The following is a 21,067-nucleotide window of genomic DNA, read 5'->3' on the forward strand; positions in this document are numbered from 1 at the left end:
ATGAAAAAGTACCAGGAATTTGCACTGGGAGTAGAAAAGGTGAAAGAACTTCATTATTAGAACCAGTAAGAATGAGAAACTTTAAAAATAAAATTTGAAAACTAAATATATACCATGAAAAAATGTCTATTCTTTTATCCCAATACAAATGGCATTATCATTCATGTCTCTTTTTTCTTATTATAAAAAATAGAAAATTGAAACAAAGCATAACAAAAATGGAAATTTTAACAAGTTTTTACCTAAATAGAATATATTTATGAAGCTACTTTCCTTCTTGTCTTTTTCCTATGCATATACTCACATGCATAATACTGATGTATCATAAGATGGATGCAGGTGATTTTGAATCCTGATTTTCTCATTATGTTATATCACACTTCCCCATGTCTTTAAATATTTTTTCAAAACCTAATTTTTTAAATTTATGTAATAATACATCATATAGATGTGTATATATTTATTTATTTGACTGCTTGAGTCTTAGATACAGCACGTGGGATCTAGTTCCCTGATTAGGGGTCGAACCTGGGCCCCCTGCATTGGAAGTGCAGACACTTAGCCACTGAACCATCAGGGAAATCTCGATGTGTCATAATTTATGTTATAATTTTCTATCCTTATTTAGATGGCTTATAATTTTCCAATATCGTGAAAATACTACCACAAATAAATTATGCACATCTCTGGTTATTTTTTAGGGTAAATTGCTAGATTGAGAATTACTGTCAAAAGGTATAAAACATTTTAAGCCTCTTGTATACATATTGCTAAACTGCCGTCCCGAAAAGTTTAACCAATTGAAACTTGATCTGAGACCTCACTTTTCTTTCTGCAAGCTCATCAGAATGGGGTATCTTTTAAATGTATAAAAATATTTGCTATTTTAACAATTTTCGCTGCCTAAATTTAATTTTCCTTGATAAGTGGGAGTGCTGCCTAATTTTAATTTTCCTTGATAAGCAGGAGTGAACATTTTTCTAGAAATATACATATGAAACTCTTACAGTAATCCTAAGTCAGCAAACCAAGATAGTCATTTGTGTTTATATTACATCTTACGTACTCTTATACATCTGTGGCAAACAGCACAAGGATTATCTCTGTAAATAAATGTTTTGGAAAAACTCTAGAAGCCATCTCATTTTTTTTCCCCTAAGTTTTTTGTTTGTTTGGGTTTTGTTTTGTTTTGCTGCGCCATGCTTGCAGCTTGCAAGATTTTTATGCCCTGACGAGGTATCGAACGCATGTCCTCTGCACTGGGAAGCTTTGAGTCTTAACCACTGGACCACCAAGGAATTCCCATGATTTATATTTTTCTTATTCCTCCTTACCTCAGAAGAGGGACTGATAAGGAAACTGACCTTTGTTTTACCTCCCTCACTTCATGGCAAATAGATGGGGAAACAGTGGAAACAGTGACTGACTGTATTTTTGAGGGCTCTAAAATCACTGCAGATGGTGATTGCAGCCATGAAATTAAAAGACGCTTACTCCTTGGAAGGAAAGTTATGACCAACCTAGATAGCATATTCAGAAGCAGAGACATTACTTTGCCAACAAAGGTCCGTCTAGTCAAGGCTATGGTTTTTCCAGTGGTCATGTATGGATGTGAGAGTTGGACCATAAAGCTGAGCACTGAAGAATTGATGCTTTTGAACTGTGGTGTTGGAGAAGACTCTTGAGAGTGCCTTGGACTGCAAGGAGATCCAACCAGTCCATCCTAAAGGAAGTCAGTCCTGGGTGTTCATTGGAAGGACTGATGTTGAAGCTGAAACTCCAGTACTTTGGCCACCTGATGTGAAGAGCTGACTCATCTGAAAAGACCCTGAGGCTGGGAAAGATTGAGGGCAGGAGGAGAAGGGGAAGACAGAGGATGAGATGGTTGGATGGCATCACTGACTCAATGGACATGGGTTTGGGTAGACTCCGGGAGTTGGTGATGGACAGGGAGGCCTGGCGTGCTGCGGTTCATGGGGTCACAAAGAGTTGGAAATGACTGAGCGACTGAACTGAACTGAACTGAACTGAGGATGGAGGAGCTTTGCCAAGTAGCAGCTGATAAAAGCATTTAAAGACATCCTATACCCAAAGCTACGTGGGACAAAGGATGAAGGAAGGGACAAGAAAAAGCCTACAAATGAGGAAGCTGAAGAGGAAGATTTCTTGGGGTAATAAGAGCTACCTCATATCCTGGGAACCTACAATGAAATGCACAATCTCACGGATGGATGCATACTCAGAAAAGATCTGTAAAGACCTTAGGCTTGTGCTTCTGACTGATCACGGCCCTGTGCAAGCAGAACATGAAAGCAATTGGCAGTTGTAGGCAGCCTGACATAGCTTTGAAGAGTACCTATTCTGCAAAAACAAGATTTTTTACTTTTAACTGTAGGTTTTTAGGAAAATTTCTGTCAGGTCACTAACTGTATCTCAGTTAGTGACATAATAGAGACTTTAGCAGCCATACACAAAATAGAGCCTTTTAAAAATAGCTTGAGAAACTCACTAAACATATTGACAACTGCAGTCCTCAACAATCAATACAGCAAACTCTGGGGATGGGATAGAATCCAAGTCCCAGAGTTACCATCACTGCAGATGGTGTTTGCAGCCATGAAATTAAAAGACGCTTACTCCTTGGAAGGAAAGTTATGACCAACCTAAATAGCATATTAAAAAGCAGAGACATTACTTTGCCAACAAAGGTCCGTCTAGTCAAGGCTATGGTTTTTCCTGTGATCATGTATGTATGTGAGAGTTGGACTGTGAAGAAAGCTGAGCGCCGAAGAATTGATGCTTTTGAACTGTGGTGTTGGAGAAGACTCTTGAGAGTCCCTTGGACTGCAAGGAGATCCAACCAGTCCATTCTGAAGGAGATCAGCCCTGGGTGTTCTTTGGAATGATGCTAAAGCTGAAACTCCAATACTTTGGCCACCTCATGCAAAGATTTGACTCATTGGAAAAGACTCTGATGTTGGGAGGGATTGGGGGCAGGAGGAGAAGGGGACGACAGAGGATGAGATGGCTGGATGGCATCACAGACTCGGTGGACATGAGTTTGAGTAAACTCTGGGAGTTGGTGATGGACAGGGAGGCCTGGCGTGCTGCAATTCATGGGGTCACAAAGAGTCGGACACGACTGAGTGACTGAACTGAACTGAATGACTCTATAGGATAGACTTCATTACTCCTTTTTATAGATAAGCAAGTAAGAGAAACTATGCAATTTTTTAAATCCAACCCAAGTATTATGAAGAAAAACTATGAATCAAACCTAGATTTCTATTATTGTAAAGCTTATATTCTTCACCACCACACTATCCTGCCTTCTAGACAAAGAAGGAACAGGATAGAGTCCTATGATGAACAATGGGGACATTGATATTTCTCCTAAATATAGGAGAATAACTAATGTTGAACTTTAGTTTAAGCACTGAAACAAATACTGCTTATCTCTGTTAGGAATGATTCAGAAGTCAGACTGAGTCTAAACCTAAAGACAGAATTCAGGTCTCTCATCACAATTTGAGAGACTAAGGAAGTAGACATATTTAGTTCAATTGACTGGAAGGATATCTAGGACATTAATTCAATAGAGAATACAGGAGGACTAAGGACAGGCTGTGTACAAAAGAACAGTAAGTTCAAATTTAGGGTCGTTATCTTTTAGTGAAACATAAGGTAAAGATGCTGAGAAGAACTTCTAGTGATGTTGATCAGCAAAAAATGCAAGAGGGGATAAATCTACTGAAAAACCACTGCATGCCAGGCTGCTAGGTATTTTATACATAGGATTTAATTTCATCCTCAAAAAAACAAAGTTTAGTGGTGGTATTGGTGGTGATGGTTGTGATGGTGGTGGTAGCCACGGTAGCCATCATACTAGTAGAAAACGTTTATCGAATACTTACTATGTGCTGGCCATTATTCTAAGCACATGACAAATGTGAATTCATATAGTCTCTATAAATAAAGAACACAGTATTATCCCTATTTTACAGACGAGGAACTAAAGCGCAAATGGGAAAACAGCTTGTTGAAAATTACATAATTAATAAGTGCCAAAGCCAGACTCTGCATCCAGGCAGTTTGGCTCCAGAGATCATCCTCTTAATCAGCACAGTTTTTCTCTCTTTTTAAAGCACTCTGAAAATAAAGAAATTGGGGTTCAGAGTTAGGCTGCTTGCCCAAAACAGGCTATTTAAACACTGGACTACCTGACTACAAAGTCCATGCCTTTTCACTACACTGCTTGTAAAGATCACCAGCATAATGATAATGGGCATGGATTAAAACTGTTTAAGGAGAGTACAGAGCAGGAAAAAGACCGAAGAATCTTCAAAGTTGAGAAAACTGTTAAAGGCTTATATACACAGCTGTGACTAGGTACACCAAATTAAAATATTTTGTCCACCTCAAAGGTAAATCTAAAATCAAAGATCTAAGCAAAGTAGAAATTGATGATGCTGCCTTCTCAGAGTAGTCTTCCTCTCATTGTCCTGTTGTCTGAAGTTTGTGGATATTTACTTACACAAATGAAGACAGGGTTGCAAAGCATTGAATAAAAATCACAGAAACATTTTACTGTTATATAGGAAAATAAAGCCAAAAACATTTAAAAACAAATAAAAAGATAGGTAAAAAAAAATATTTTAAAAGGCTGGAGATAAAATCTATACCTTACTTTACAATGATGTTTCAAAAGATGTTTACAAATAAAATTGGTGGAATAATTAATGTTATTGAAAATCTGATCCAGTAAGCAAATCAAAGGAAATTAAATTTTATTTAAAAATAATAAAAGTTGGTAGGATAACAGATAAGACCAGTCTAATAGGCCAGGCTTTATCTCTATTCATTCTCCTGCTGCTGCTGCTGCTAAGTCGCTTCAGTTGTGTCTGACTCTGTGCGACCCCATAGATGGCAGCCCACCAGGCTGCCCTGTCCCTGGGATTCTCCAGGCAAGAACACCGGATTGGGTTGCCATTTCCTTCTCCAATGCATGAAAGTGAAAAGTGAAAGTGAAGTCGCTCAGTCGTGTCTGACTCTTAGCGACCCCATGGACTGCAGCCTACCAGGCTCCTCCGTCCATGGGATTTTCTAGGCAAGAGTACTGGACTGGGGTGCCATTGCCTTCTCCGATTCATTCTCCTACTAGGTATTAAATACCATCCTTTCTGGACTTCTTTTAGTTCCTCATATATACCCCATTCTCTGTCAAACATGTACTCATTTACTATTCAATGAAAAATGCTCAGCACCCACCTTATACCAATCATCATGCTAGGTGACTACATGAATGGTAAACATACTCCCCTTGCTCTTAATAGCTAGTATATTAATAGTAAATGAGACAGACATTCAATAGGTAGCCACAGAAAATATTTAGCACAGTTATGATAAGGAAAAGTGACAGTAAGGGAACATGCAGGGTGCACAGTATGTAGTCTATGTATTCTGAAGGTTGAGCAAGTTTTTTTCTATGGAAACGACATTTAAATTGAGACCTAAAGGACATACGGTAGCTCTCTGAAACAACATGGTGTATGCCAAGACGTGGTTTAGTGAGGGAGGAAGGGGTATATGAAGGTGACAAGGGGACGATAAACTCTCAGAAGATGGTAATTAACAATTGGGTAGGTGGTTGTGCCATTTACTGAAACAGAGAACATTAGAAGATAATCTAGTTACTCGATAAGATCATGAATTTAATTGTGGACACTGAGTTGAAGTACTCAGGACATAATTAAGGGGTGATGAGCAATAGGTAGCTAGACATACCGGTTTGGGCCTCAGAACAAAAAATGTGGGCTGTGGATACACATTTTAGATTATTAATGTATATAACTGAAGTCATGGGAAAAGATCACATAAATCACTTAGGCATATTATAGTGCAGAAAAAAGATAAGTTCCAAGCATTTAGAGGACAGAAGGAGAAAAAATACAACAACAATTAGAGAGATTGAACCAGCAAAATATGATAACAGAAGACAATGAAAAACTATTCAAGGAGACAGCTGTGAAATACTACTGAGAGGTCAAGTGAGATGACTTAGAACATTTCCCCACTTGGGCTAGTTAAATTTACACTCATCCTTTAGGTTTCATCTGCGTTATTTCTTTCAAGCAACGTTGCCAGAATTCCTAACTCTGCTTATGTACCCATCCTAAGTGCCTCCTGTATATACTCCTATCGTAGCATTTACTATTATATTATTCTGTGTTGCAACTGCAATAGCCTATTTACTTGTCTGTGTCTCCACCATAGGTCTTCCCAGGTGGCTCAGTGGTAAAGAATCCGCCTGCCAATGCAGGAGATGTAGGTTTGATCCTTGGGTTGGGAAGATCCCCTGAAGAAGGAAATGGCAACCCACTCCAGTATACTTGCTGGGAAATCCCACGGACAGAAGAGCCTGGCAGGCTACAGTCCAGAGAGTCACAAAAAGAGTCAGACATGACTCAGCTTCCACTAAACAACATCTCCACCATCATTCAAACTGCTCAGATGTATGGAAGAAGCACGATTGTGGGTCTGGTTCAAAAGTGTATCTCCTTCAAATGCAGTATTTCTCATATTTCTCTCCCATAGATGCTAGCATAGCACCTGGCAACAAGATTAGTACTCTGTAAATAGTTGTGGACATTTATTTATTTCGTACCTATATTATGTCAATCACTGAGCTGGGTGTAACAGAGACATTAACGTCAGACAAGAATCCAACCTTCAAAGAGCTTGTTTTCTAATTATATGCAGCTAAACTTAAATGAACAAATAAGAATAAAATGTATTACTTACCATGTCAGTAGTCATCACTTTTGCTACGATATGTGTTATAGTCTTTCCAAAGTTTCTTTTTCCTTTCCTACGCCTCAGAATTCTTGGAAAGAAGGGTCCATGAACTCTGAAGTTGAAAACATGTATTTTAATTAAATCAGTATGAAAAATACTTAAGGTACACCTACTTAAAACTTGGTACTAAGCATCTTTGAGTAATAGGTTCCATTCATTTTGAGCTTCTTGAGAGCAATGAGCAATTTGAGAGTGATGGAATAATTGAGATCTTTTAAATAACTGAGTGTTTAAACCATTGAACTCTGAAATCTTTTGAACTCTGAAAATCTGCATGCAACTCACTACAATCAATACCTCAATCATCTTTTCAGTACAGTAGAAAATTTCCTGATTATACTTCCATAATACATTGAATTGTAGACACTCAAAGCAGAGATAGGTTATGTCTGTGCTACTGAGGTATAAGAATATTTGGGGACCTGCCTAATTTGAGAGACTACGTTTAATTAATTGTTTTTGTATCTATGGAGAACTTATCCTTTGAAGCAGGATAAGTTGGCTGTTGGCCTCCATTAAACAATTCTAGCTTCTTTCTTCATTGTTTTTAACTAGTTGCTATTCAGCACTTTTAGATAATTCCATTCTTTGTCTTCTTTCTGCTTTCCCTTACAGTTCCTGTTTCCTATTCATCATTTAAGTGTTACCAAAAGAAAGAAAAAAAATTGAGTATAACTTTTATCATTACTGTCAGCCATATTTACTGTATGGGTAATCTTTTGGGTTCTCTGCAGCACTTTATCACTTGATGCAGCATTAAAACCAATATTTTTCAGCTTATGTTTCAATTATCAATATTTAAAATAATTTATTGGTATATAATTAATTTATAAGGTTGTGTTAGTTTGACGTGTAGAGCAAAGTGAATCAGTTATGCATATACATATATCCACCCTTTTTTTAGATTCTTTTCCCATATAGGCCATTACAGAGTATACAGTAGAGCTCCTTGTGTTATAACTGTAGGTCCTTATTAGTTATCTATTTTATATACACTTTGCAGTGTGTATATGTCAATCCCAATTTACTTCTCTCCCCTCCCCCTTATACCCTGGTAACCATGAGCTTGTTTTCACATTTGTGACTCTACTTCTGTATTGTAACTAAGTTCATTTGCACCCTTCTTTTTAGGTTCCACATATAAGCAATACCTCAGTTACCAATATTTTTGTGAAGCTTAACATTTCAGAGAACTGTTCCTACGTATTTATCATTCCAATGATTGAATTTTGAACTCTAAGATATTAGCAATGTCCTCCAAAGGAAAAGTTTCATTTGACATTTCAACATCAAACCCATTCAGCACTTTTATACCTATTTAAGCAAATTTTGATTTGAGAAAGAGAACTACTCATACATTTTTTTCACCATATATATAATTACTAGTTGCTCAAAGAGTAAAGCATCTTACATGCAGGAAATAGTTTATCATACAATCCTAGCTTTAAAATTAAAGGTTTATGTCAGTGATTTTCAAAGTTATATTTTTAATAAGGTATAATTTACATAACACTCATTTTAAGTGAACCTCTCTATGAGATTTCACAAATGTATACACCCATTTAACTCAATCATGTTTGTGATCTTCCATTTGTCACGGTCCTACAACTCCCCACTCATCCCAAATACAGAGGTGGGTACCAGTTGCCACTGTTCTGCCCACTTCACTTGCTTTGCTGTTTTCTTCACCACTGACTCATTCCTCTCATTTGTGACTGACAGTCATTGAGTGTGTGGGTAAAGATAGGGAATACTCATGTTGAACTCACTCTGATGGCTATAACCTATGTGAACATAACCTATTTAAAATTCAACAAACAAAATCCCCAGTTCTTTATTATGAAAAATTTCAAACATATCCAAAGTAGAAAAAATAGTATATTTAAAAGTAGAGAATATATATATATTTAATATATATCCATCCATCAGTACTTTCGAGAATTGTCATTTATCTCATTCTCACAACATTTTCCCCTATCATAGTCACCAAAATATTTTAAAGGAAATCCCAGCTATGGTTTAATTTGACTTGTAAATACCTCAGTATGTATATCCAACAGGTAGCCACTTTTTAAAATAGCATAACCACAGTATCATTATTACACCAAACAAAGTTAATAATAGTGCCCCTACATCATCTAACACTTTGTCTGTGTTCAATGTCTGCACTTAGCTCTGGAAGATATTTTTACCATTGGTTTATGTGAATCAAGAGCCAAGCAAGGTCCATACACTAAATTTGATCAATATATCTTAAATGTCTAAATCTATCTTTTTTCATTTATACTAATTACCCATTCTCTTTTATGATGTTTATTTTTAATTATTGGCCCTGCAGCATGTAGGATCTTAGTTGTCCCACCAGGGATCGAATCTGTGTCCCCTGTAGTGGAAGCCTGGAGTCTTAACCACTGGGTCACCAGGGAATTCCCTGATATTTGTTTGTTGATCTATAGAATTTCCCACATAATTTGGCTAATTGAATAACAAGGCATCATTTCAAAAGTTCTTCAATCCCCCTGACATTTAGATCTAGAAGCTTGGTAATATTAAGATTCAATTAAAAATCTACCCTCTGAGTTTTGAGGACCAGCTGGCCAGAAGAAGAGCCTGGAACTGCAGAAGAGACACACACACTTACAATTGTTGCCTCAAACTACCCGGTATAAAAGGAGAAGGAAGAGGTCAAACCCTGCTCCTTCCAGCCTTTGGAAGAAGTAGCTGCACTCAAGGAGAAATGTAGATCAGTGGGCGTCTCTCATTTGTCAGGAGCTCATTTCTCCTTCATAGGGCAGAGTGCAAGGCCAAGACTACCATTCTACTGCAGGGATTTTGAACCCATCAGGAGGGTTCTGGAGAAGGCTCAACTGATGAGCTTCAGGTGAATAAATGTTCTGACATTTCATTCAAAAAAAAAAGATTATAGGTGGTACTATATACTATTGTCAGAGAAGGCAACGGCACCCCACTCCAGTACTCTTGCCTGGAGAATCCCATGGATGGAGGATCCTGGTAGGCTGCAGTCCATGGGGTCGCTAAGAGTCAGACACGACTGAGTGACTTCACTTTCACCTTTCACTTTCATGCATTGGAGAAGGAAATGGCAATCCACTCCAATGTTCTTGCCTGGAGAATCCCAGAGACGGGGGAGCCTGGTGGGCTGCCGTCTCTGGGGTCGCACAGGGTCGGACACGACTGAAGTCACTTAGCAGCAACTCAATCATAACACTCAAGATATAGAACATTCCCATCGTACAAGTTCCTTCATACATCTTTGCAGTCAGTCCTCAGCATCGACTTTCAGAAACCCACTAATCTTTTTGTCATAGATTTTCCTTTCTTGTAATTTTAATTGGAGGATAATTGCTTTACAATGTTGTGTTGGTTTCTGTTATATAGCCATGTGAATCAGCCATAAGTATACACGTGTCCTCTCCCTATTGAACCTCCCTCCCACCCCTCACCCCATTCCATCCCTCTAGGTTGTCACAGAGCACTGGGTTGAGCTCCCTGCATTATACAGCAACTTCCCATTAGCTCTCTATTTCATATATGGTAATGTGTATGTTTCAATGCTACTCTCTCAATTCATCCTTCCCTCTCTTTCCCCAGCTGTGTACGCAAGTCTGTTCTCTACGTCGGCATCTCTATTCCTGCCCTGCAAATAGGTTCATCAGTACCACTACCTTTTTCAGAATTTTAAAATGGAATTTTAAAGTAGAATATGCTATGTACTCTCTTGTCTGCAGTTTTTCAGTCAGACTATTTTGAGATCCACCATGTTATTTTGTATATCAGCAATTTCTTTACATCACAGAAAAATATTTCATTATTCAGTTCAGTCGCTCAGTTGTGTCCGACTCTTTGTGACCCCATGAACTGCAGCACGCCAGGCCTCCCTGTCCATCACCAACTGCTGGAGTCCACCCAAACCCAAGTCTATTGTGTCAGTGATGCCATCCAACCATCTCATCCTCTGTCGTCCCCTTCTCTTCCTGCCTTCAATCTTTCCCAGCATCAGGGTCTTTTCAAATGAGTCAGCTCTCTGCATCCGGTGGCCAAAGTACTGGAGTTTCAGCTTCAACATCAGTCCCTCCAATTAACACCTAGGACTGATCTCCTTTAGGATGGACTGGTTGGATTTCCTTGCAGTCTAAGGGACTCTCAAGAGTCTTCTCCAACACCATAGTTCAAAAGCATCAATTCATTAGGATTTTCTATATACAAGATTATGTCATCTGCAAGTAGAGATAATTTTCATTTTCCTTTTTGGATCTGGATGAATTTATTTCCTTTTCTTTCCTATTGCTCTGGCTAGAACCTCCAGCACAACTGAATACAAGAGTGGACATCATTGTCTTGTTCCTTATCTTAGGCGGGGAAACATCCATTCTTTCATTGGTAAATATGATGCTATAGGATTTTCACAGATGGCCTTAAACAGGTTGAGGATGATCCATTCTATTCTAAGTTTTTTTAGAATTTTTATCACGAAAGAGGAATTTTGTCAAATGATTTTTCTGTAACTTTTGAGATGATAATGTGGCTTTATTGTGTATTATATTGATTTATTTCCATATGTTAAACCAACCTTGCATTCCTGGCATAAATTCCACTTGTCATAGTGTCTAATCTTTTTCATATGTTGTTAGACCCAGTTTGTTAAAGTATTATTGAAGATTTTGCATCTATATTTACTTATTTTATTCACTTATTTTTTATTTAAGTCTTTTGGCTGTGTCCTGCAGCTTGTGGGACTTAGTTCCCTGACCAGGGGTTGAACCCACATCCTGTGCATTGGACGCTCAGAGTCTTAACCACTGGACCTCAAGGGAAGTCCCTGCATCTATATTTATACTGGATATTTTCTGCAGTTTTCTTGTGATATCTTTCTATAGTTTTGGTATCAAGGTGATAATAGCCTCATAGAATGAGTTGGGGAAGTAGTCCCTTCTCTTTTTATTTTTTGGAAGACTTTGCCAAAAAAAAAAAAAAAAAAAAAGGTGTTGGCTTCCCTGGTGGCTCAGGGGCAAAGAATCCACCTGCCAACACAGGAGATGCAAGAGACACAGGTACACTCCCTGGTTTGGGAAGATCCCTGGAGTAGGAAATGCAAACCCACTCCAGTAGTCTTTCTGGGAAAATCCAATGGACAGAGGAGCATGGCAAGCTACAGTTCATGGGATTGCAAAGAGTCGGACATGACTGAACAACTAAATGCACACACACAGGTAGGGTTTCTTTACCCTCTTGGCTTCTTTCAAGATTTTTTCTTATCTGTGGTTTTCTTCAGTTTAAGTATAATATGCCTATTTGCACATTTTGGGAGTATTTGTCCTACTTGGTGGTCTCTAAGCTTCTTGGATCTGCGGTTTGGTGTTTTCATTTAATTTTGGAAAATTTTCACCATTATGAATTTGAACAGGGAGGCCTGGCATGCTGCGATTCATGGGGTCACAAAGAGTCGGACAGGACTGAGCGACTGATCTGATCTGATCTGCTCTGATGAATTTGAATTTTTTTTCAGTTGCATTTGCTTTCTTCTCTTCTAGTATTCCAATTGCACATGTGCTACATTCTTTGAAACTATTCCACAATTCTTAGATCTTTTTTTCATTATTTTTTCTCTTTGTATTTCAGTTTGAAACAATTTCTCAAGCTTTCTGATTCTTTCCTCAGTTGTGTCCCATCTATTCATGAGCCTTTCAAAGGAAGTCTTCATTTCTATTTACAGTGTCTTTGATTTTTAGAATGATCTTTTAATTCATTCTTACAGTTTCCATGTTTTGCTTGAACATTATCCATTTTTTTCTTGCATGTTGTATACTTTTTTCCATTAAAGTCCTTAACATATTAATCATAGCTACTTTTTTTTTTTTGGTTGCACTGCATGGTGTGTGGGATCTTAGTTCTCTGACCAGGGATCGAACCTGGCCCCCTGCAGTGGAAGTACAGAGTCTTAACCACTGAACTGCCAGGGAAGTCCCAATCATAGCTATTTTAAATTTCCTGTCTGATAAATTCCAAAATCATAATTGAGTCTGTTATTGATGCTTGCTTTCCCTCTTCAGACTTGGTTTATTTCCTTGCCTTTTAGCATATCATAATTTTTTTTGAAACCTACACATGGCTAACAGGAAGTGAAGTAGATTAATTATTAATCCAACCAGGAGGTAGCCTATGTTTATTTGCTGTAGCTTTATGTGTCAGAGGCTTCAAATTCCTGTAATTTCCAATTTTCGGTCTCTGTATATTTTCGGGCTTCCTTTAGAAGCCCCAAACTACTCTTTAGAAGAGTCTGTGTCTTACAGCTCTTTTAACTATAATCCAGTTATTATCCTGGAATCTTGTTGGTATGGTTTTAAGATTTAGCAGAGAGGAAGTGTCTATACTCTTGTGATTACTTATTGGTCTTTTACTGAGTCTGTCCCTGGACTGTGACCTTCACAACTGTTCTTAATCCTCTTTTTCCCCAGACAGGAAGGCTATAAGGGACTAGAGTCAGAGAAATGCCTTTCCTCTAGGTGGCAAAAAACTCTGGTAAAGACTTTTCTCCTGGAGAATAGCAGATCTTTATTATGGAGAATGCTCTGGGTATATTTCATAATGGGTACTTTTCCCTTCACCCTTCCAGAGTCATAACAGAATCTTTCTTGGCTCTTCACTGAGAACCTAGTTAGACTCCTAGAGGTAAAACCCCACAAAGGTATGGGATCTCACTAATAACTGCAGCTCCCTGTGAGTTTCTTTGATACTAGTTATCATTCAGCATCCAGCAATCTATCAAAATTACCATTTAAATGTTCTTATAATTTATGGCTCTAGCTGGTTCTGTTCAAGATAAGCAGATCTTAGCTGTGACTCTGAATTTATCTTTCTCCAAATTTTAGAGTGGCAGTTTGTCCTGTGATCTCAGTTCTCTGATGGTTCCAAGAAAGTAATTTTCAAGTTTGTTCAGCTTTTTTCTTACTGTAAGGATAAGGATGATAACTCACAAGCTCTTTGCATGTCAGAGCTAAATCCAGAAATTCTTGGTTCTTTTTTATTATAGTTTTCATTTCTCTGTTGAGATTCTCTGTTGCTCAAATTTTGGGTCTCACTCCTTTTGCAGCTCTCTCACTTTCAGAATATCCCAACTAAATTTCCAGCTACTCTGTCAGCCTTGAACTCTGTCCTTTGTGTCACCTTGAAACAGTAAGATGGCACTTTTTTGCTACCTGAGCTATTAACAGCTGGTGATGACCCTCAAACCAAAATGCCACAAATTCTCTCTACTTTGCATTTTATATGTGGACAATGTCTCCTGACTCTTCTCTTATGCTTTGGCCAAAAGTAAGAAGGTAAAGAAGAAAGGTAAGGAAAGGACTAGATTTATGAGATTTTTTAAAAATAAAAAACCCCAGAACATTGATTTCAGTGAATTCAGCTCATATAAAAATAATTTTCCAATATTGGTAGTTGTGCCTGTGCTTATCTCATAAATTCAGTTCAGTTCAGTTCAGTCGCTCAGTCGTGTCAGACTCCTTGTGACCCCATGGACTGCAGCACACCAGGCTTCCCTGTCCATCACCAACTCCCAGAGCTTACTCAAACTCATGTCCATCGAGTCAGTGATGCCATCCAACCGTCTCATCCTCTATCGTCCTCTTCTCCTCCTGCCTTCAATCTTTCCCAGCATTAGGGTCTTTTCCAATGAGTCAGTTCTTCGCATCAGGTGGCCAAAATATTGGAGCTTCAGCTTCAGCATCAGTCCTTCCAATGAATATTCAGGACTGATTTCCTTTAGGACTGACTGGTTTGATCTCCTTGCAGTCCAAGGGACTCCCAAGAGTGTTCCCCAAAACCACAGTCCAAAAGCATAAATTAGATGTCTATTTTTATAACTTATTTCAATTGGGGTGATATATGACAAGTGATATGATAAAAGAATGACCATGGAAGATGGAGGAATAGGACAGGGAGACCACTTTCTCCCCAATGAGTTCATCAAAAGATCATTTGAATGCTGAAAAACTTCCACAAAACAACTTCTGAACACTGGTGGAGGGCACCAGGCACCCAGAAAGGCAGCTCATTCTCTTTGAAAGAAGGTGGGACAAATATAAAAGATGAAAAAAGAGACAAAAGAGTTAGGGATGGAGATCCATCCCAGGAAGGGAGTCATGAAGGAGGAGAAGTTTCCAAATAGCAGGAAATCCTCTCACCGGTGGGTCTGTGAGGAGTTTTGGAATCTCAGAGGGCAACATAACCAGGAGGAAGAAAAAAAAAAACAAACCCACAGAACACACGCCTAACTGCATCTCCCAGCGGAGAAGTAGCCCAGATGCTGTGTCCACCACCAGCGAGTGGGGGCTGGACAGGGAGATGCGGGTTGAACGCTTAAGGTAAGGACCAGGCCTGAATGCCCTGAAGACAATCTGAGGGACCTAACATGAGATAGCAACCCAAACTGTGGGATAGCCAGAGACAGAAAAAGAGAGAGAGAGAGAGAGAACTTTCCGCAAAAAGCTCTAACCTAAGGCACAGCCTGGCCCGCTCACAGAACAAAGGATTGCATAAATACCAAAGGAGAGCTAGCCGGCTCTGGACCAGCCCCTCCCCTTGCCAGAGGCAGAGAGGCAGGCGGGCGAGAACCAGAGCCAGAAGATGAGAGGCAATGTTGGCCCCAGAGATGCATCCTCCACCAAACTGTGAGCAGGCTCCGAGTTGCTAACCAAGTCCTCCTGGGATCCTGGACAGCTGACATCTGCCAGGAGGGTTGCAGCCAGAGATCAGCTCCCTAGAGGAGACACACGGCACACCTGAGACGGTGCTCTCCTGGCGCACCTAGGAAACCAAGCAGCTGGGACCGGGGAGGTGATTAAGATGCACAGCCCACCTGGGACAGTGTGCTCTCCAAGCACCTGGTCACCTGAGCTGCTCAGACCTGGGAAGGGCACAAAACGCGCGCCCAACCAAGTCTGTGCCTTTGTGGAGTATCTGAGAACCTGAACCTGAGCATCTTAGACCTGGGAAGTGTACGAAATGCAGGGCCTGCTTTGGACGGTTCTCCTGCAGAGCCTGAGCAGTGTAGACCAGGAAAGCACATACCGCCATGAGCTGGGGCAAACCCAGTGTGGTCCATAACAGAGCACTCCCCACACATGCCAGTGATATTTGTTTGCAGTGTTCCTCCCTTCCCATAGCACAACTGAACAAGTGAGACTAAATAAGTGACCACCTTTGCCCTCTTGTGTCAGGGGGGAAATTAGACACCGAAGAGACTTGCAAACAGAGGAAGCCAAAATAAACAAAGAAGAGGGAACCACTCTAGAAGTGCCAGGTGCAACAGATTAAAACCCTGTAGTTAGCATTGACTAAGCATTGGAAGGGGCCTATAGACCTTGAGAAGAAGTACAAGCTGGAACAAGGAACTATCTGAAACTGAACTGACCCCACACTGCCCTAAACAGCTCCAGAGAAATTTCTAGATATATTTTTACTATTATCATTTTTTTAAATTTTTTTACTTTTTAAATTTTTAAGTTCTTATTACTCCTCTAATTTTCATTTTTATAACCTACTGCTACTGCTGCTGCTGCTAAGTCGCTTCAGTCGTGTCCAACTCTGTGTGACCCCACAGACGGCGGCCCACCAGGCTCCCCCCTCCCTAGGATTCTCCAGGCAAGAACACTGGAGTGGGTTGCCATTTCCTTCTCAATGCATGAAAGGGAAAAGTGAAAGTGAAGTCGCTCAGTCGTGTCCAACTCTTCACGACCCCATGGTCTGCAGCCTACCAGGCTCCTCCATCCATGGGATTTTCCACGCAAGAGTACTGGAGTGGGGTGCCATTGCCTTCTCCATTATAACGTACTACTAAGTTGCAAAAAAAATGACCCTATTTTTAAAGCAAATTTCATATATATATATTTTATAATTTTTGTGATTGATTTTGTTTTGTATTTTTAATATTGTATTTTTGAGAGTCTAACCTCTACTCTAGATTTTTAATCTTTGCTTTTTGGTATTTGTTATCAATTTTGTACCTTTAAGAATCTAATCTTCAGTACCCATTTTTACTTAGGGGTATGATTACTGGCTTAATTGCTCTCTCCCCTTTTGACTCTCCCTGTCCTTCCCCAGGTCACCTCTGTCTCCTCCCTTCCCCTTCTCTTCTCTACTTAACTCTGTGAATCTCTCTGGGTGTTCTGGGCTGTGGAGAACACTTAGGGAACTGATTACTGGCTAGATTGGTCTCTCCCCTTTGACTCCCCCTCTTTTCCTCCTGGTCACCTCTATCTCCCTCTTCCATTTTCTCTTCTCTATGTAACTCCATGAACCTCTCTGGGTGTTCCAGACTGTGAAGGGCACACAGGGAATTGATTACTGGCTAGACTGCTCTCTCCCCTTTTGATTTTCCCTCTTCTCCTCCTGGTCACCTCTATCTCCCTCCTCCCTCTTCTCTTCTCCATGTAACTCTGTGAACCTCTCTGGGTGTCCCTCACTGTGGAGAATCTTTTCACCATTAACCAAGATGTTTTATCATCTGTATTGTATGGATGGATAAGTCTTGAGGCTACTTTAAGAATAAGACTGAAAGCCAGAGGCAGGAGGCTTAAATCTAAAACTTGAGAACACCAGAAAACTCCTGACTCCAGGGAACATTAATCAACAAGAGCTCATCCAAAAGCCTCCATACCTACATTGAAACCAAGCTCCACCCAGGAGCCAACAAGTTCCAGAGCAAGACATACCATGCTAATTCTCCAGCAACGCAGGAACACAGCCCTGAGCATTAAAATTCAGGCTGCCCAGAATCACACCAAACCCACAGACACCTCAAAACATACTACTGGACACTTCATTGCACTCCAGAGAGAAGAAATCCAGCTCCATCCACCAGAAGACAGATGCAAGCTTCGCTAACCAGGAAACCTTGACAAGCCACTAGTCCAACCCCACCCACAGGGAGCAACCTCCACAATAAAGAGGAATCACAAACTTCCAGCCTACAGAAAGGCCACTGCAAACACAGCAACCTAAACAAAATGAAAATGCAGAGAAATATTCAGCACGTAAAGGAACATGATAAATGCCCACCAAACCAAACAAAAGAGGAGGAGATAGGGAGTCTACCTGAATAACAATTCAGAATAATGATAGTAAAAATGCTCCAAAATCTTGAAAACAAAATCGAGTTACAGATAAATAGATTGAGAAGATGCAAGAAATGTTTAACAAGGACCTAGAAGAAATAAAAATGAGTAAATCAATAATGAATAATACAATAACTGACATCAAAAGCACTCTGTGGGGAACCAACAGTAGAATAACTGAGGCAGAAGACAGGATAAGTGAGGTGGAAGATAGAATGGTGGAAATAAATGACGCAGAGAGAAAAAAATAAAAAAGAATTAAAAGAAATGAGGACAACCTCAGAGACCTCTGGGACAATGTTAAACCCTCCAACATTCAAATCATAGGGGTCCAGAAGAAGAAGACTAAAAGAAAGGCCATGAGAAAATACTTGAGTAGATAATAGTTGAAAACTTCCCTAAAATGGGGAAGGAAATAACCACCCAAATCCAAGAAACCCAGAGAGTCCCAAACAGGATAAACCTAAGGTGAAACACCCCAAGACACATTAATCAAATTAACGAAGATCAAACACAAAGAGCAAATATTAAAAGCAGCAAGGGAAAAGCAACAAATAACACACAAGGGGATTCCCATAAAGATAACAGCTGATCTTTCAATAGAAACTCTTCAAGTCAAAAGGGAATGGCAGGACATACTTAAAGTGATGAAAGAGAAAAACATACAACCCAGATTACTATACCTAGTAAGGATCTCATTCCAATATGAGGGAGAAATCAAAAGCTTTACAGACAAGCAAAAGCTGAGAGAATTCAGCACCACCAAACCAGCTTGTCAACAAATGCTAAAGGATCTTCTCTAGACAGGAAACACAGAAAAGGTTTATAAACTTGAACCCAAAACAACAAAGTAAATGGCAACAGGATCATACTTATCAATAATTACCTTAACTGTAAATGGGTTGAATGCCCCAACCAAAAAACAAAGACTGGCTGAATGGATACAAAAACAAGACCCCTGTATATGCTATCTACAAGAGTCCCACTTCAAAACAAGGGACACACACAGACTGAAAGTGAAGGGTTGGAAAAAGATATTTCACGCAAATGGAGACCAAAAGAAAGCAGGATTAGCAATACTCATATCAGATAAAATAGTCTTTGAAATAAAGGCTGTGAAAAGAGACAAAGGACACTACATAATGATTAAAGGATCAATCCAAGAAGAAGATATAACAATTATAAATATATATGCATCCAACATAGGAGCACCGCAATATGTAAGGCAAATGCTAACAAGTATGAAAGGGGAAATTAACAGTAACACAATAATAGTGGGAGACTTTAATACCCCACTCTCACCTATGGATAGATAAACTAAACAGAAAATTAGGAAAGAAACACAAACTTTAAATGATACAATGGACTAGTTAGACTTAATTGATATCTATAGGACATTTCATCCCCAAACAGTGAATTTCACCTTTTTCTCAAGTGCACACGGAACATTCTCCAGGATAGATCACATCCTGGGCCATAAATCTAGCCTTGGTAAATTCAAGAAATTTGAAATCGTTTTGAGCATCTTTTCTGATCACAATGAGGTAAGATTAGATATCAACTACAGGAAAAAAACTGTTAAAAATACAAACATATGGAGACTAAACAACACGCTTTTGAATAAACAACAAATCACAGAAGAAATCAAAATATGCCTAGAAACAAATGAAAATGAAAACACGACAACCCAAAACCTATGGGATTCAGTAAAAGCAATGCTAAGGGGAAGGTTCATAGCAATACAAGCTTACCTCAAGAAACAACAGAAAAATCAAATAAATAACTTAACTTTACACCTAAAGCAACTAGAAAAATAAGAAATGAAGAACCCCAGGGTTAGTAGAAGGAAAGAAATCATAAAAATTAGGGCAGAAATAAATGAAAAAGAAACAAAGGAGAGAGACTATAGAAAAAATCAACAAAACTAAAAGCTGGTTCTTTGAGAAGTTAAATAGACAAACCATTAGCCAAACTCATCAAGAAAAAAAGGGAGAAGAATCAAATCAACAAAATTAGAAATGAAAATGGAGAAATCACAACAGACAACACAGAAATACAAAGGATCATAAGAGACTACTATCAGCAACTATAAGACAATAAAATGGACAACTTGGAAGAAATGGATGAATTCTTAGAAAAGTATAACCTTCAAAAACTGAACCAGGAAGAAATAGAAAATCTTAACAGACCCATCACAAGCATGGCAATCAAAAGTGTAATAAAATATCTTCCAACAAACAAAAGCCCAGGACCAGATGGCTTCACAGGTGAATTCTACCAAAAAATTTAGAGAAGAGCTAACACCTATCCTACTCAAACTCTTCTAGAGAATTGCAGGGGAAGGTAAACTGCCAAACTCATTCTATGAGGCCACCATTACCCTAATACCAAAACCAGTCAAAGATGCCACAAAAAAAGAAAACTATAGGCCAATATCACAGATGAACATATATGCAAAAATCCTCAACAAACTTCTAGCAAACAGAATCCCACAACATATTAAAAAGATCATACATCATGACCAAGTGGGTTTTATCCCAGGGATGCAAGGATTCTTCAAGATCCTCAAATCAATCAATGTAATACACCACATTAAGAAATTGAAAGATAAAAACCATATGATTATCTCAATAGATGCAGAGAAAGCCTTTGACAAAATTCAACATCTGTTTATGATAAAAGCCCTCCAGAAAGCAGAAATAGAAGGAACATACCTCAACATAATAAAAGCCATATATGATAAACCCACAGCAAACATTATCCTCAATGGTGAAAAATTGAAAGCATTTCCCCTAAAGTCAGGAATAAGACAAGGGTGCCCACTCTCACCACTACTATTCAACATAATTTTGGAAGTTTTGGCCACAGCAATCAGAGAAGAAAAAGAAATAAAAGGAATCCAGATTGGAAAAGTAGAAGTAAAACTCTCTTTGTTTGTAGATGACATGATCCTCTACATAGAAAATCCTAAAGACACCACCTGGAAGAAGCACAAGCTGGAATCAAGACTACCGGGAGAAATATCAATAACCTCAGATACGCAGATGACACCACTCTTATGGCAGAAAGTGAAGAGG

The 21,067-nt window shown here is 39.0% G+C and overlaps 1 protein-coding gene across 1 annotated transcript in view; it reads right to left on the minus strand.

Moving 5' to 3' along the window:
- Window positions 1-21,067, minus strand: part of SHCBP1L (SHC binding and spindle associated 1 like) — a 41,392-nt gene that overhangs the window by 4,195 nt on the left and 16,130 nt on the right. The window contains exon 6 of the mRNA XM_061383416.1: window positions 6,802-6,907. Coding sequence (XP_061239400.1) covers window positions 6,802-6,907 — 106 coding nt within the window. The remainder of the gene's footprint in view (window positions 1-6,801; window positions 6,908-21,067) is intronic.

The sequence above is a fragment of the Bos javanicus genome, chromosome 16 (assembly GCF_032452875.1).
Source record: "Bos javanicus breed banteng chromosome 16, ARS-OSU_banteng_1.0, whole genome shotgun sequence".
In the NCBI taxonomy this organism is placed as follows: Eukaryota; Metazoa; Chordata; class Mammalia; order Artiodactyla; family Bovidae; genus Bos; species Bos javanicus.